Source organism: Podarcis tiliguerta, assembly GCF_965153285.1.
Source record: "Podarcis tiliguerta genome assembly, chromosome: 7".
Lineage (NCBI taxonomy): Eukaryota > Metazoa > Chordata > Lepidosauria > Squamata > Lacertidae > Podarcis > Podarcis tiliguerta.
This window is the reverse complement of record NC_139540.1, coordinates 18,488,044-18,504,777: the sequence shown is the minus strand read 5'-3', so window position 1 is coordinate 18,504,777 and position 16,734 is coordinate 18,488,044. Positions and strand designations below refer to the sequence as shown.

Sequence of the window (16,734 nt, the reverse complement as noted above, 5' to 3'; positions counted from 1 at the left end):
TGATCCTTTGTGGCTGTGGAGAAAAGCTTGAAAATATATGGGTCATTCCTTGCTCAATTCCCAAAGCTCTGAATCTCCTTTACTGCCTTGCAAAGCTTCTTTCTCTTCTCCCTTGACTACTATATCTTTCCTACTGTATTTACTGAATATCTATCCCTACTATTCATCCCTTTCATTTCCTCCAGGCTCAGCACAACTGTCTTCTTCACTCTTTCAAGTTGCTTCCTACAAATTCTGCCAGAAGGCTTTTTTTAAGTGGCAGATGCGCTTACAGTACAATTTCATGCATGTTTATTTGGAAAGTAAGTCATGAGTGTGTTCAGTGGGGCATAGTCCCTAGTAACTGAGCTTGGGATTACAGCCTTAAAAACTGAACTATCTTTAAAATTTGTGCCGAATATTTGCAAACACAGATGCTCGCTGTGCTTTGGAAGCTCCCAAGGCATTACTGCCATTGCAGCCAAGCCTTTATGAGCACTTTCTAATGCAGAATTTTATGCATTACAATATAGTACAAATCAATGCAAATTCTGCCAGAACCATGGCCTTGGTTTTTTCTATACTTACTGATAACATGGTGACACGTTTGCATTATATCAGTTTAGCTCCAGAGCAATTAGAATCTCTCTTTATGAGATTTTATTTCTGTGAACAAATATGGAGGTCTTTCATGTTTAATGGTTTTTTTTTCAATTACCCGTCTAAAAAGAAAACTTCCACAGTATGTTTCTAAACAGCATGAGATTGGCTACCGTTATATTTCTATTAAACGGGGGCAAAGTATTCTACTCTAAAAATGGGTCACAAACGTGTTATGAAAATATTTGTTGAAACTTAAAATTTGAAAAAGTATGGGTGACAGTAAAAGATCCTATAAACTAAAATTGCCATTCAGTCACATAGATTTGAGCATGATATATTGAAACCCATAGATCATCAGAAGTAATAACATACCAACATAATAAATCAAGGGGGGGGGGAGAACCTCATATAAATTGTGAGTTTCCACAGGATTGGAGGATCCATAATCGCACTATTGCACTTTTGGCTTGTTAATAATGTCAATAAAATTTAGAGAGAAAATAAAATAAAAATTGAATGATATATAAAACTCACTAAAATGATAAAGCTCTGGGCTCAAAGATTTCCAGTCTTTCACATAACTGATCAGTTTCAGACCACAGTAGAGCCATCCTTGCTCATTTTCCCAGACTCATTATGCTTATGTGGCGACAAAACAAAAATAAAGAAAATATTGTAGCAATGTAAGAAATGTGAAACAAGGGACGAGAATCAGCAAGGCACAACTAACAACTTTTCAGACATTGCTGAAAAACATTTGGTAAATGTTTGAGTGGTTCTCAACAGACCACAGTTGTTGAGTGAAATGTAAATTCAACTGTCACTCCTACCTGATAGCCAAATGTATTGTTTTGTGACCCATGACGGGGTACTCCAGGGTTATCACAGGCTGTACGGGTGGGTTCTAAGTCAAGGAGAAAATTGTAAAAGTAAAGGACTTGTTAAATTCATAATGGTTTGCAACCAAATTCATGCATTCATTTTCAAAACTGTCCGCATTTAAACTGAGGTGCTCAAATACTAGTCTCAAAACTGATTAATGCAACTGAAATGGTAGTATACAGAGGCATATTCAAGCAAATATTCGATACTCTACCCTTAGAGTAGCCAGTCTGCAGGAATCAACACCCTTTGCTACACAAGTAGATGTTGTGGATTGCGCCCGGTGAAAATGGGCCCATGGGTTAAAAGTGCAAAGAAAGGAGAAGAACATGCAATAAATTTGGGCAGATCCCACTGTACCTATGCAACGAGGAGAGGATCCACTCCATGTACCATCTGCTTGACATATCCGAGTACTAGAACCAACCAGCACAAATGGAAGATTACAGCTGAAAGAGACTTCTGACTGATAAATGAAACTCTTGCCTTCCCGTTTGCCTTGACCAGGTACTCCCGGGTCACCACAAAACTTTGCTGTGGAGGAAAAAAAGAGAAATACATGGAAAATATGTTGATAGTTACTGCTTCCAAACCCATTGGATTAATTTGTTTGGAGATGTAGAATGGCAACACAAGGTTTCCTACTCTGTCTCCTTCACTGCTCCATTATGTGACGTGGAATTTTAGAGAGCAGAATCATAGAACTGTAGAGTTGAAAATGACCCTAAGGGTCACTGAACCCAATCTCCTGTAATGAAGGAATGACAGCTATAGAATCCCTGACAGCTATAGAATCCCCAACATCTGTTAAGACCCAGTTCTGCAAAATGTTAAGGTCATCTTCAATCCTCATTCTAATTTCTGAAGTATTAGCTACCCATTCCAGCTTCCTGTCATATGCATACTTAATGAACATCCCCTAAATGCCTTTATCAACATAAATGTTGAACCCAGGTCATAACTTTGCAGCATTCCGCTTGTTACTGTTTCCTCAGGCTAATGAGGGACCATTGGTTAGCACAGTTAACCATCTACAAATTCAGGTGTTTTTTTCAGCTACAACTCACTGGATCTCAGTTCTGGCACCTCTCAGTTGCGCACCATTGCGCTTATAAAAGAACAAGGGAGGCGTTCATGGTGAGTTCCTGCATCTCTTTTTCTAGAAAAAACAGCAAATCCACCTAGCAATCACATATTTTAGTCCACTATTCATGTGCATGTACACACACACATAGCAAAGAATTAGACTCATGTGCACTTCATATCTGGATGCGGAGAGCTACTAAGTATGTGCAGTTATTATGCAGAGGGTTCAAAGTTGTTGTGTTCTTATTTATTACTGCTCCTTTGTATTAATAAGAACCCAAACCTTCAAAAACAAATTTTGAAACATTCCTCACACAAATAAATAATCTAATTCATAGCATTCTGGGAGTTGGGTTATTTTTTGCAGGAAAAATTTGTGGAGGAACATCATTCATCTTTCCTCTCTCTCCTTCTTCAGCCTTTCCCCAGCTATATGCTATTGTTGGATGCTTAGTAACTCCCTGTCTGAATAGGTAACCATGGAAACTAGACACCATAGCAATTCACATCACTCTTATTTTTCCCTAGAATACAGAGGTATGCAAAAGAAACATTACCATTTGTAGCAGACCAAGTTCTGGGGTTTTTTTCTCTTCTCCCCAACAGAAGTTTGCACTTCACTAATTACCAAAGCAACCTGACCATGTGTGAAAGTGATAATTAATAACGCTTCTATCTTATGCCGCAATTAACTGGGGAGGCAGTACAAAATGCAACCAAACCATGGCAGATATCCGCTCTGATGCAAGGATATAGTTGAGCGACAGGAAATAATTCTTCAACTCAAAGGAAGCCAAGGATGCGAAAATAGGAGACTGCTGAAAATACACTGGTTTGTTTCAGATTATTCCATGCAGAGTAGCCCCAGGGATGCAGCCACATGAATGACATAATGTCTAACATGGCATGCCCATGGATGCAGCCATTAAGTCACAGCAGCAATCTGCATGATGGGGAGGGCTGAAAAATATATCACCACATTCACATGAATCACCATAGGATACCGCTAGTATCTGTGGATTTGAAAGGTTAAGACATCACCTCTCTTCATAATGCTGGACACCCAGCTTGGCTATTGAGAACAACTGACAAATGCACCTTCACTTTTGACTTCTCACCCATAATACCATGCAGACAGACTTGGAAGAAAAGTTGAGGACTTATTTGTGTGCTTGAATGTACAGCTTTACCATAGCTGAAAGGCTGAGGATATGTAACAGTAGATTTATAGATAAATATAAATTGTTCCATTGGAATAAAACTGGGAACTAGAACAATAATTATAGCTGCTTGGTAGACCACATGCTTTACATGCAAAAGCTTCCAAGTTCAACCCCCCCCCCCCCCATCTTGAGGTAGGACAGAGAAGTCATCCATCTGAAACTCTGAAGCCTTGCTACCCGTCAGGGTAGTTCAGTTCTGAACTAGACAGACCAATGGTCTGACTCAATACAGAACATAATCCTTTAATCCTATAATAAGACAGTGAGCTGGGTAATTAGGAAGTGCTGAATTGTGTGACAAGTAGTCACAAGTTAGACAAGCTACTGTTTCCCACTTTGATTGATTCTTGAGCACTTGTGCCTGCTCAAAGCAAGCATCTCTGATATTGCTATATAATTAGGCAAATAAAAAGCAAGACATATAGCCAGTGATTTTTTTTTCTAAAAAAAGAATGTTTAGGGCTACTCTCATTTTCCTACTCATATTGAAACACTGTCCCTCAATGAGGCCAAACTTAGATTCATAAAATGTTTAGGGGTATGCGTACCCCCAGAAAAAAAGCACTGCATATAGAAGTAAGTTCTGAATAGATGCCTGCAAAATCTTTATTGAAGAATAAAGTTACAAGCTAACCCCTGGATACAACAATATAATGAAGTGCATCCTTAGAGACTTCGTGTAACGCAATATATCCCTCCCCAAAGATTCCTAAGTAAGCTTAAGAGTAATGTGATAAGAGGACCAGTCCCCTTGTGAATCAGTAACTAGTGAAAGCAGAGATTAGGAGTAAATTCACAGGGCTCCTATAAGAAGGCTTCCATGCAATATTAGGACCACCTTCACATACATGCATTGGCCTCACATACAGGTTTCCCCTGAATCTGCTAAGAAGGCAATAGTGCATATTGTGAGAATATGCGCAAAAATTGATTAGGGATTCTAGCCTAAGATTGCAATCTAAGAAGCAGAGCAGTCCCATTTGCCCCTCTTCCTGCCCAACACACAGAGACAGAGGCTCTTATGTGTAAGTAAGAAACAGATATTTATTCAAGCTAGTAACACTACAGGGGTGACCATTTTGTGTGGGGGTTCCATCCCTGGCATAAGCCTGCCCCGTTCCACCCCTGTTCTCTTCTCCTCCAGGTCCCAAAGGTCCCACAGGTTGGTGGTTGCACATCAATTGGACACAAACAAAATGGTCACTGCCTGCATTGTCTTGGCAGCAGACACAGAGTTTGGGAATCATAATTCAGGAGATAAGTATTCAGGCAAGACATTCAGAATTGGACAGAAGCAATAAAGATGTCTCAACACAAAGGCAGATTTAGTGGAACATGGCCGGTTTGGTCACACTAGGCACGGGGCCTCGGAGGTGCCCCAACTATTATTTATAATTGAGAGAGAGATGCGGGGTGTGGGTGTCTGTTGCTGAATCTTGACATCACACAGGGCACTGCTCAAGACCCCAAGATCTGCCACTGCTCAATAGTTTTTATGCTCTGCCTGCCAAACTTTGAAAGATGAGGCATGACACCCTTACTTGCTTGCTTTGGAAGAATGTTGGGGTTGTAACACCTCTGAGGTGTTTGAGTCTGTGGAGGCAGCACCTGGTTCTAGGTGATAATACTGCACCCCCTTGTTCCTGATCACTTGCTGCTGCCTCTAGAGTTTCCTTTCCCCACCCTGGCTACCCCTAGCCCACCCCAGGCTCTACTGAGACTCTCTGCTCCATTAGGAGGTTGTGCGGATGGGGTTTGAAGCCAGCTTCTCTCCTCCACCTTCTGAACTGGCTGAAGTTGAGGCAGGAAGAGTCCCCACTCTGATTTCTGCAGCTCTGGTTCCCACCAATCAGCCTCCCCTCCATATCTTCCTCCTCCTGCATCAAGGCCTGCCAACACAAACTCTGTCTTGACAGCACTGTGGGGTTCATGATCTCAATGTTGCCAGGAGACTACTTCTGGGTTAAATAGCTTAGGATTCCAACTTAACTTGCATGAGTCATTAGGTGTAATGAATTCAGTGGGACTCCGCTTTTCAGGGAAGATGCATAGGATCCGTCAGTGCAGCACTCCAAATATGTACCAAATAGCCTCAAAGTCTTGGCTGAATCACATCAGGTTGCCCATATGGTCCTATTAGTACTTTCCCTGGCACAATACATAGAGAGCATTTGCAATGTTCTTTCGCTGGCACAATACATAGAGAGCTACATTTCTCAGGTAATCAAATCCACTGCAGTTATTTTGTTGTTGTTTTTTAAAAAAAGGTTAGTGGTGTGTTGTTGTTTTTTTTAAAATAGAAGAAAAATCTATGCATGAAGCACAGTGTAAAGAGCCAGCATACATTTGTTATTGTAATGAAATCTGCAGCAGTGCAAAATCCATCAATGTCAGCAATTTTATGATAATAAAAATTTCTGTATAAAACAGGTAATTTAATATAATATTGGAACAAAAAGTCCAATTGTCAGAGACAAAGCCTGAAGTCTCATCTGTACTCCTGGCAGGCCCAGTCCTTATTGATGTCAGCCAGAGTGTTGCTTGAGTAGAATGCTGGTTCAAACTTGCTTCTGGTGGCACTTTTGTCATATTTGACAAGATTGCTTTACCAGTGCAAAATATGAGACAAAACACTGCCATTGATTCCTCTTCTGTGTCTATGTTCTCCTTGGAAACTGGAATACTCACGGTTTACAGAAACAAGGACCCTAAGAGGTAAAGATGTTTTTGTCTCAAGCTAACGAAGAAAAAACAGCATTCTGAGTCAGCCAGGGCCAGCTTCAGGTTATAGCCCTTGGCAAAGGTCCCAGTGGTGGACCACGTATGATTCCATAGGTCACTTCGGCAAGCTTACAGTCACAGATGGAGATACCACTTAGACTTTATTCAATTAGCCAACATAGAGCATTGTCCCAGAAATGATACAACATAAACGGTACCACTTGGGTTAAGAACTTAATTCGGTCTGGAGGTCTGTTCTTAACCTGAAACTGTTCTTAACCTGAGGTACCACTTTAGCTAATGAGGCCTCGTGCTGCCACCGTGCCGCTGCCATGTGGTTTCTGTTCTCATCCTGAAGCAAATTTCTTAACCTGAGGTACTATTTCTGGGTTAGCAGAGTCTGTAACCTGAAGCGTCTGTAACCTGAAGCGTCTGTAACCCAAGGTACCACTGTATAAATAAAGACATGATCGAGGTAAAAAGCAGTAAAATGAAAAAAAGTAAAAAGAAAGGAAACCAGAGATCCCAAACAAACAACTTAAAAAGCAGTCCTAAGTTTAGCAAGCCAGCAGAGTTGCCCCATCTCAAACTCTGAGCTGGCCTGAGTCTGGTAGAGGGAAAACAAGTATTTAAAATGGAGTTTGACATTGATTGGGACACAGGTGGTGCTGTGTTCCAAACCACCAAGCCTCTTGAGCTTGCAGATCATAAGGTCGAGGGTTCAAATCCACGTGACAGGGTGAGCTCCCATTGCTCTGTCCCAGCTCCTGTCAACCTAGCAGTTTGAAAGCATACCAGTGCGAGTAGATAAATAGGTACCGCCCCAGCGGGAAGGTAAATCGCATTTCCATGCACTCGTCTCGGGGTTCTGTGCACCAGAGCAGTTTAGTCATGCTGGCCAAATGACCTGGAAAGTTGTCCATGCACAAATGCCAGCTCCCTCGGCCTGAAAGCAGAGATGAGTGCTGCACCCCATAGTCAAATTCAACTGGACTTAACCGTCCAAAGGTCCTTTACCTTTTACCTTTATCTAACATACCCACACTTTGGGCTAGTACAAGTCCCACTGTGTTGCCAGATCACATGACTCAGCTGAAAGAGGGTTGAAATAGGTGGACGTTTAGGTGGACTTTGTCCTGCTCTGTCCCCCAAACACCCCTTCTGGAATTTATGCCACTGTAAATTCTGTTGGTTCACATTCCAGTGGTTGAGTCAGCATAGCTCCAGCTCAGCAGATGAGTCATCTATTCAAATTCACTCATCTTGGAGGATACTGGGCTTTGAATGAGCTCAGAAACAGAAATGAGGGGTAGAGGGGTGGGGACAATGGCGGAGCTTCATGCTCTGGCAACGAGGGGCAGAGAACAGGCGGGGTAGGGCTGGTGCGTGTCCCAAGGGGTGTCGCTGCCAGGGGTGGTGCGCTCCCCCCGCACTCCTCTTCCTCCGTCAGTGGGTAGGGACAGTTTGCTGGAAGAGGTAAGCTTTAAGCCACCAGTGAAACATGAATGAGAAAGGAGTTTATTTAAGCTCTCAGGGCAGTGAAGTCCATATATGTAATGCTTCCACGAGGGATGGGGGCTGTAGCAACCTTTAGTATCAACCATTTCTCAGAAGGCAAGGGCATGAACAAAAGAGCTATGTGGAGTATTGCTTTCCTAGAGATCCTGCGTAGGTTGTATTTCTGTACATTCCCTTCCAAGCTACCCTGGCACGGCTAGCTCGGAATGTCTAAGTGATGTCATGACCTTCCTATCTAACTATATACATCCTCTCCTTATTACCGCAGACTGAAAGAATGTTAAGTGCACTCTGTATAATCTCTGAGTACCACCCTATCAATCACAGATTACTGTGTTCCTGTGTTCCCTCTATCTAATGATGCGTAATGTCTTCACGCAACCCCTCGTATGTATATGCAACACTTGTAACGCTTGTACGCACACCACGTGTAACCAATCAGCACCCAGCACATATGAGGCAATTGGTGTAATATACAATAAAAGGGACTCTCCGAGACTTGGTCTGGGAGATGCCTCCCACATGACACCATCTACTCGTCTGTCGCTTATTTCAACCCAACAGAGCTATACCTGCTGGGTTCAGGAGAAGGACAGATTCATATGGCGGAAGAACACATTGTGGATCTGGGATGAGGAACCTCTGTTCCTCCAGATGTTGCTGAACTCCATTTCCTATCAATTTCAGTCAGCACAGTCAAAGGTCAGAGGTCAAGGAGGTTGCAGTTCAACATATGGAGGGCCGGAAGGTCCCCATCCCTTATCTATGCATCTACCTTCTGGCACATTATCAAAATGTGTTGGTTAAAAGAGAGAGAGAGAGATTTTTTTAATTAGCATAACTCTCAGAATAAAATGTAATAAGTAAAGAGCTACTTACGTAAACACTGAGGTACTTCTCCACTCCATGTTCCATTCCCAACACAGGTCAAAACAGCCGGAAAAGACAGTTCATAGCCAGGAGAGCAGACATAGCTAATACTAAATCCCCAGTCAAAATTTGTCCCTTCTTGCCTTCCATTAGAAATCTGGGGTGGAGTTGGACAGGTAACAGCTGTAAAAACATTTAGAGTCATTAGGAACAGCACCTGCAAATGTCCCCAGTGTCTTTAGTTAGTAGGAGAACCATATGTGCCAATTTAACATTTTTGGAGCATAGTATAATTTTTTTTGGGTAGTATCACTACTGGAATAACCACATTTCCTTGCGAGTTATTTCATGAAACACCTTGCTTACTCCTTCTCATAGCTTAATATATGTGATGCTGAGTGATGAATCTTGACAACAAAAGGTAATTTGGAAAGGTGTTAAAGAAACGAAATTAAGGATCTGTCACACACACATACAAAACTCCACACATTTGAATTCACTTCATAACTCAGTGCTGCATTTCATAAATCTTTTCTTTGCTTTCTTTCTTTAAAAGGAAATGACCTTTCAATATTATTAATTGTTTTTAGCTACCATGTCAGTAGAAGCTTAGATCCTAAGGTAAGTTAACTTAAGGGAGTTCACAGAAGGAAAGTGTTCCATGCCCTATCCACCAGCAATGGATATTTTGTTTTGTACTTTTGGTTGATGCCTGGGACCGCAGAAAGGAGGAGATTGTGCAGATCACAGTACACAGCCAGTTTACTGAACAAGTATGCTGTACCCAAACGAATCATTAGAGAGAATTGCACAAGAAACATTCTGCAAATAAAAAATGATACCTTTACATGCTGGGAGCATTCCACTCCATGTGCCATTAGTGGTGCAAGTACGAATCTGGGAACTGTTGGATTCCATGGTGTACCCAGGCTGGCACATATAGGTAACGTTTTGTCCAACAACGTTATCATCGCCGTATCTCAGTCCATTGGCTGGTATACCTGGATCCCCACAACTGATTACTGTGAGAAAACGAGTTAAAGAACAGATAATATAGGGGCAAGGAATGCAGATGGAAATATTTCTTTTTGGAGGGCAGTGGAATGGTAAATCAGTCAATCATTTATTAAGGGAACAATCCAAACCCAAAATCTGCTGGGAGTTAGGCTCTGATGGATCCTTGGTTCAGCTGGCTGATTCCTGATGCATCTGGGCTATACTGACACAAGACCCACATTCCAGCTCAGATGGCAATATGCCAGTAAAACCTCATCATCCTGCCAGAGATAGGACACAGCCAGTTGAGCAAAGAGTGTTGGAGCTTACGGTGATGTAAGTATTCCCCAAAAATCCGCATTCTAGGGGAGCATGGTGGAGGGACTGGGCAGGGAGACTTGTGCCAGATTCTAACCCCCTTCCACTCACTCACACAACCTGGCAACCTGGTGGAATTTATGTTGGCAAACAGAATAGTGCAAATAAGCTCTATATTAAAGGCTTATTCTCCCTCTGCTAGGCTTAGGCTGCCTCAGCTAGCAAGAGCTGTGCCGCTGAACTGAATGTGCAGTAGGGACCACCATATAGCACGCAACACTGCAATATTTTGTTGTAGGTCTCATTTACTTGGGAGTAGGAAGTAAATATTCAACAACAATTCAGTATGAATTTATTGTTCTAGCCAAAGGCCATGACAAACCTACAGCAACAGTACCAATAAAACAATACAGATCATACATCCATAATATGAGCAAACACCTATGAGGTTGCTAGAGACATCAACAAACTCAAATCTAGCTTAGTTGAGCCTCTCAATAACCAAAACAATTTATAGTGATTTTATCTAACTCCTGATTCCTGATTCCCCCCCACCTCCAGCCAGTATATGAAGAGCCACTCTATGTGTTATGAAGTTATTATTGCCCCTGAAAAGAAACCAGACCATTTCTGTAGAGGAGTACCTGCTTGCTTGTGTGAGGAAAGGTTTCAGAAAGCAATCTCTTGGGACTCTATTATAAGGGACAGGCTAACAGATAATGAGTGATGTCTTCCACCTGAGACTGACCACAAATGCAAAGTCTGCCTGCGTACATGACCTTGTTGTATCAGCCATCCAAGACTGCAGTGGGCATCACTTGCAAAAGCAGCTCAATGAAAGCAATTCTTAAGGAAGCTGGTGAGAGTTTGGTCAGAAAACTAGCTCTAAAATGCTCTGTTCTCAAGGGTGGATACCAAAGGGGAAACTGGGTGTTTCTAATTAGTTGCAGGTCCCTTTTGGATTCTATCCAGAAGAGCTAATCCCTTATTCAAGGTCAAAGCAGAGCTCAGTTCTGGAAAATAGTAATAGTCTAAAACATATTGACAAGCTGCTTTCCAGAGTTGTTTATCACCCAATTCCATAGACCACAGAGCAAGAAAACGCTCAATAGGAATAGTAGCAATTTAAAAAATATACTTTAACTGAGCACAGTCTGTGCTTGCCTTAATTGTTGGCCACCTGGATTCTGTACAAAGAAGAGCTGCTGATGGTAGAGAGTACAGCTTCTGAAAATTTTTGCAGAGTTTCCAAAATTTTAATGGAGTTCAAATCAGAACTCCAGATTTCAACGCCATAGAGTATTTGAGTAAGCAATTTACTATCAAATATCTTTAGGACAGGTTCAGTCAGCTGTCCACCCTCACTATGAAAGAAATATTATAAAGATACCAGGTGGTATCCAAATAATGGATCCCATCAATGCAAGGATCTCTGCTTTGCAACAGAACTCTATCCTTCCTGCTTGTGTGTCCCCTCCCCCCATTTATTTATTTATTTCAACAATTTAAATACCACTCAACTGCAATCATCTCTGTGTGGCTCACAAGAAATACTATACCAAAAGAGAGAGATTAAAAAAGAAAGTTAAAACTTATAAAATGAGATTCAATTGAAATGCTGCTGGAATAATAATAATAAAAGTATTCAGTAAGCAATTGGCAGGTCTGTAAATCTGTCTGAGGAGTTCCACCAACCCTCCAGAACAGATCTGGGGAGAGCAATGCAGGAGGGGGTCTCTTGTTCAATTGTAAAGTCTTGCACTGAAATGTATTGGTTGGATACTACCCACCATCTTCAGTGTTATCATATGTAAATGGAAGAAAACCCTGTGAGCACTACTCCTGAAAATTATTACGGCTCAGAAGCGGGGAGCATACAACACTATAGAAGCTCTCTTGCGCAGGACACATAATAACCAGGGGCATAGCTAGCTGCTCTGGGACATGGAGGGGCGGGGCGCCATGGCGATCCACGCAAGGGGTGATCCACGCAGCGATGATCCGCCCAGGAGGGATTTTGTCACCCCCCTCTGGGATGACACCTGGGGTGAACGGCCCCCACTGCCCTCCTTCCTATACCCCTGGTAAAAACACACCTTGTAATTCAGTGTTCAATGTTTCAAATCCAAGCTAGGTTTTTGCTTGCCCTTCAAAAAACTACAATAAATAAGAATTATAATCAGTTAAATTTTAAGGCATGAATTTGGTGGCTGGAGAGTGACTAGTAACTGTTAATTATTTTTTTCTAGCTGCAGTAAAGGACTAGTCAGGGGCATATCCTATTTCTAGCTCACTTCATTTTCCAACTCTTGCTGCATATAGTTTTCTTTGCAGTGTTGTCCCTAGAGGCTTCTATTGGCTGAAGTTCAACTTCAGGATTCTGCTAGAGATATCTGAGAATAGATTTCAAATATTTTCATTGCACCTAGAGCTTGAGAACAATATGTCAAAAATGCAGAAAAAGCAAATAGTCTTCCAAATATCAAATTTCCAGATTTCTTATTAAATAACATGTATAATGCATATTATTACTATTAGTACTAGTATTTTGGTATATTTCAATGTTAAGACATATTTTGGTTGATGTTGTTCTTCAATATTTTATTAATTTATATATTATTAATACTGTTTTTCTGTGGTTGATATGACCATGATGGTCAAAACAGCAACAATGAACTAAATATATTAAAGAATATGATTTTGCCAAGAGGTGTTCTGTGATTTTCATTAAAGTTGCAAAATTTACATAAGGAAAACAAATGACATACGGGGAGAAATACTGGGTTACATTAATTGTTAAAATAAATCTTGAAGGCAGCCCTTTACAACACTTACCAGGCAAATTGAATAAGGTGGCAACTAAAATTTGTCAGCATGCTTTTGCATATTTTTCCTAGTACACACATATTTGCATGTGATTTTGCATACATACATACTTTTTGGCACAGAAAGTTATTTTCTCCAATTTATGTATTCATATACATACTTTACTATATACATTTTTGTACATGGCACTTGGCTGGAGAGCTGCATTGCAAAGTTCAGAGAAGTGTGAATTTTGAAGGGTGCCTTTGTTTGGCTCTTGTGTTCTTTGAGAAAGTGGGCCTTTAAATGCACCCTGAATCAAACTGCCCCCTATCCCTACCTATGGCAACACAGTTTTGCATGGGGGCTGCTTCAAAGGTCTGCACTCTTGAAAAACCCAACCCTTGTAGAGAAGGAACACTTTACCTTCCAGGGATGCAGCAGTTATGGTCCAGGAGAGCCCCTTGAGAGATGCGGGGGGGGGGGGAGAGTTTTGTCCCTTGCAGTTGGCCATTTGCTTCAGCCTCGGCCTGCCACTGGGGGCAACAGGATACCCCCAAATTTTAAATTCAAACTGGCCTGTGGTGGACAGGGTGTGGGGCGGTGCTTCTGTGGCAGACCTGAGGAACCAAGGCTTCACTCTGGTCCACCATGGGGTATTTAAGCTGGCTGCAGCAGGCTGCCAGTAGCACAGTCAGGTAGCTGAATATTGGACAGAGAGGAGCGGCGAATAGGAGCCAGAAGCAGAGAACCGTGCAAGACTAGTAGAACCCAGCTGGAGTAGGACCCAGAAGTGGAGAGCAGCATGGATGGAACCAGCGGCAGCAGAGGAAACAGCACAATTTGAAAAGCCCATCTTTTGCAGAGAACCCTCTTGCCCAATCTACCACCACCCTGTTGTAACTTAGTTCATTATAAACTTGCAACATCTTAAATAATAAAAGGGTACTTACTTGTGCAATTTGGCAAGGAGCCAGACCACGTTCCATTCGCAGTGCACTGTCTTACGGAAGGTCCAGACAATATATAGCCTTCCATGCAGGAATAAATTACAGAACTAGAGAATGTTGTGCCATCGATTCGAAACACCTTCCCATTAGCTGTTGTCCCAGGATTACCACATTGGACAGCTGGAAATTCAATTGTGGGAAATGCAGGAATAAGGTGCAAGATGGCAGCAACAACAAACACTGAAGATCTACACCAGGCATCCCCAAACTTGGCCCTCCAGCTGTTTTGGGACTACAACTCCCATCATTCCTAGCTAACAGGACCAGTGGTCAATGATGATGGGAACTGTAGTCCCCAAACAGCTGGAGGGCCGAGTTTGGGGATGCCTGATCTACACATTGTTCCAAATAATCAAATCAATCAATGAGCAATTAGAATAAACTGAACATAATTTAGTGTACATCCCCTGGCAATTAGATATCCTTTGCCTAGATATCCTTTGTTGCACTCTCAAACGTTTGTAGGTTTCACTTGAGGAGAAACTGCTACATATGCATTGATATTAGTTTTATTTGGAACCTGCTGGCAACATCCCAAAATCTCTTCTGCTGTGAGATTTCACGCATCCAACCAGGACTCTCCGACCTCCTTAGCAATTCCACAAGTGTTTCACCTGAGGAAGAGCTACCCCTTCACAAAATGCTGACACTTAAGCTTCAGATGAAATGTTGGTGAGAAGTGAGTGTTGGAGCACCTGCTTTGCAGGCCAAAGGTCTCATGTTCGCCCTCCGGCTAACGTTGTCAAGTAGGAAACTTAATTCCTGATGCCCCAGAGAGCTTCTGCTAATAAATGTAGACAACACTGAGCTATAGGGGCCAGTGATATGACATGGTATAAGGCAGATTCTTGCATTTCTAAGGGAACCATGCTATAATTATATATTTGTGTAGCATGTTGAATAAACCAAATATTTGAATTTTTATTAGTTTTATCATTGTATCCAATTTTGCCATAGAATGTGTTCTCTGATATTTTGCAGCTCCTGAGCAAATACTGCTCTCAACGGTAATTACTCAACACTGTAGCCTCTGGGCACAACAAAAGGCTATGAAAGATTAGGATGCATTATACTAAAAGATACCTACTTTCCAGTGCTCCTCTCCTGCAAATAATTCTATTTAAATGTAATTAACCCACTCACATTATTCAGTTTTGATCAATATTATTGGGAAAAGGAAGATCTCTTTCTTTCCTCTTTGCTTTTGTTGATAGAATTATTATATTTTATGACATCACGGCCGTCTTGAAAGTTCAATGCACAACATAAAATTTATGCCATGAAAAAGCAGGTCTCTTCTAATTTGTTTTCTTCATGGCATTTCAGCATTTTCAAATTATTTGAAGTGATCTAAGGTTATTGTCTTTTGTTTCTGCTAATGTTAACCTACAGCCCAGATGTAAATCAATATTGTATAGACAGATCATTGATGCAATGATGTTACTGTTGCAAACTAAAACCGTTAACACTGACTCTGTTTTTCAACTCAATTTTGCAATCACACTCATGTATAGACAACCCTTTATTACTCTTGTCCTTAAGATTTCCATTGCTTTATGTGCCTATGCAGCAACCTAGAATGACAGAACAGTACTATCTTCTTGTGTTATTATTTCAGATGGCATCAAAAAATGCATGGTATGAATAAAGTTTTTCCTCCCTTCCCTTTCTCATATTATTAGGGTTGTCATAGACCCAGAATTTCCCAGACACAGCGGGTATTCAGCCCTTGTAAACAGCGTCTGAGCGAAATTCGCTGAAATGTCCGGGAAAATCCAGATTGTGGCAGCTCATGTCGGTAGTGTAGATTTTGGCAAATTTCATGTAAAATAGCTGAAAAACTCATTTTTTGAAGATTTTTGTAGCTGGAATTTTCACTTTTTGAAATACGGCAACCCTACATAACATTAGAACTCAGGGATATATCCAATGAGCAAAATGTTGGAAGGCAAATGAAACTAAACTATGGAATTTGTTCCCTCAAGATGTAATGATGGCTATCAATTTGGGTGGCTTTAAAAGAGGTCTAGACAAATTCATGGAGAATAAGGCTATCAAGGACCACTAGAAACCACAGCTTTGTTCTACCGCCTCTGCCAGAGGCAGTGTGCTTTTGTACACCAGTTGGGAATCAAAAGTGGATAAAGTGCTGCTGCACTCAGGTCAAGCTTACAGGCCTCCCATAAGCATCTGGCTGACCACTGTGATAATGAGATGCTGGGACTGCATGAGGCATTGGCCTGACCTAGCAGGTTCTTGTTATGTTCATGCGGTGGAATGTTCATATGATGCTGCTCAGATGTGCAAGTCCTGTCCTTCAGCACTTGGTAGGAGTATATACATCAGATTCTGATCCTTCTTGCATTGAAGTGGGTTACTTCAGACAAACTCCGAGCTTGTCAGCTAAAACATAATCTTCCCAAAGCACCCTGAACCAAACTGATTACAAGGGGAAAGCTGGCAGCAGCTCACGCGAATCTGGCTCAAGATATATCAGCCCAAAGGGATCAGGGTAAAAGTGCTTAAGATGGCCCAAATAGGGCACGGGTACAGTGAGGCAGGGATAATACCCTGAGTGATAATGAGTGACCATTGTTATTACAAATTTCTATACCACCCTTCATTCAAGGACCACAGGGAGGTTTACAATAGAAAAACATTAAAAAAAAATACATAACATAGTTACAAAAATCATTACTACCCTCCCTCAATGGTTTATAAGG

General features: G+C 41.5%; 1 protein-coding gene across 4 annotated transcripts in view; it reads right to left on the bottom strand.

Moving 5' to 3' along the window:
* The window catches only part of CSMD3 (CUB and Sushi multiple domains 3), a 568,382-nt gene that overhangs the window by 33,792 nt on the left and 517,856 nt on the right, over positions 1-16,734 (bottom strand). For 3 of the 4 annotated variants that reach the window (XM_083450329.1, XM_083450330.1, XM_083450331.1), the window contains 5 exons: positions 13,955-14,131; positions 9,725-9,904; positions 8,892-9,065; positions 1,825-1,998; positions 1,413-1,486 (listed from right to left, as the gene is read on the bottom strand). In XM_083450329.1, coding sequence (XP_083306455.1) covers positions 1,413-1,486; positions 1,825-1,998; positions 8,892-9,065; positions 9,725-9,904; positions 13,955-14,131 — 779 coding nt within the window. Of the gene's footprint in view, positions 1-1,412; positions 1,487-1,824; positions 1,999-8,891; positions 9,066-9,724; positions 9,905-13,954; positions 14,132-16,734 lie in introns of those variants that run through there. The other variant, XR_014513736.1, reaches the window with a different exon arrangement.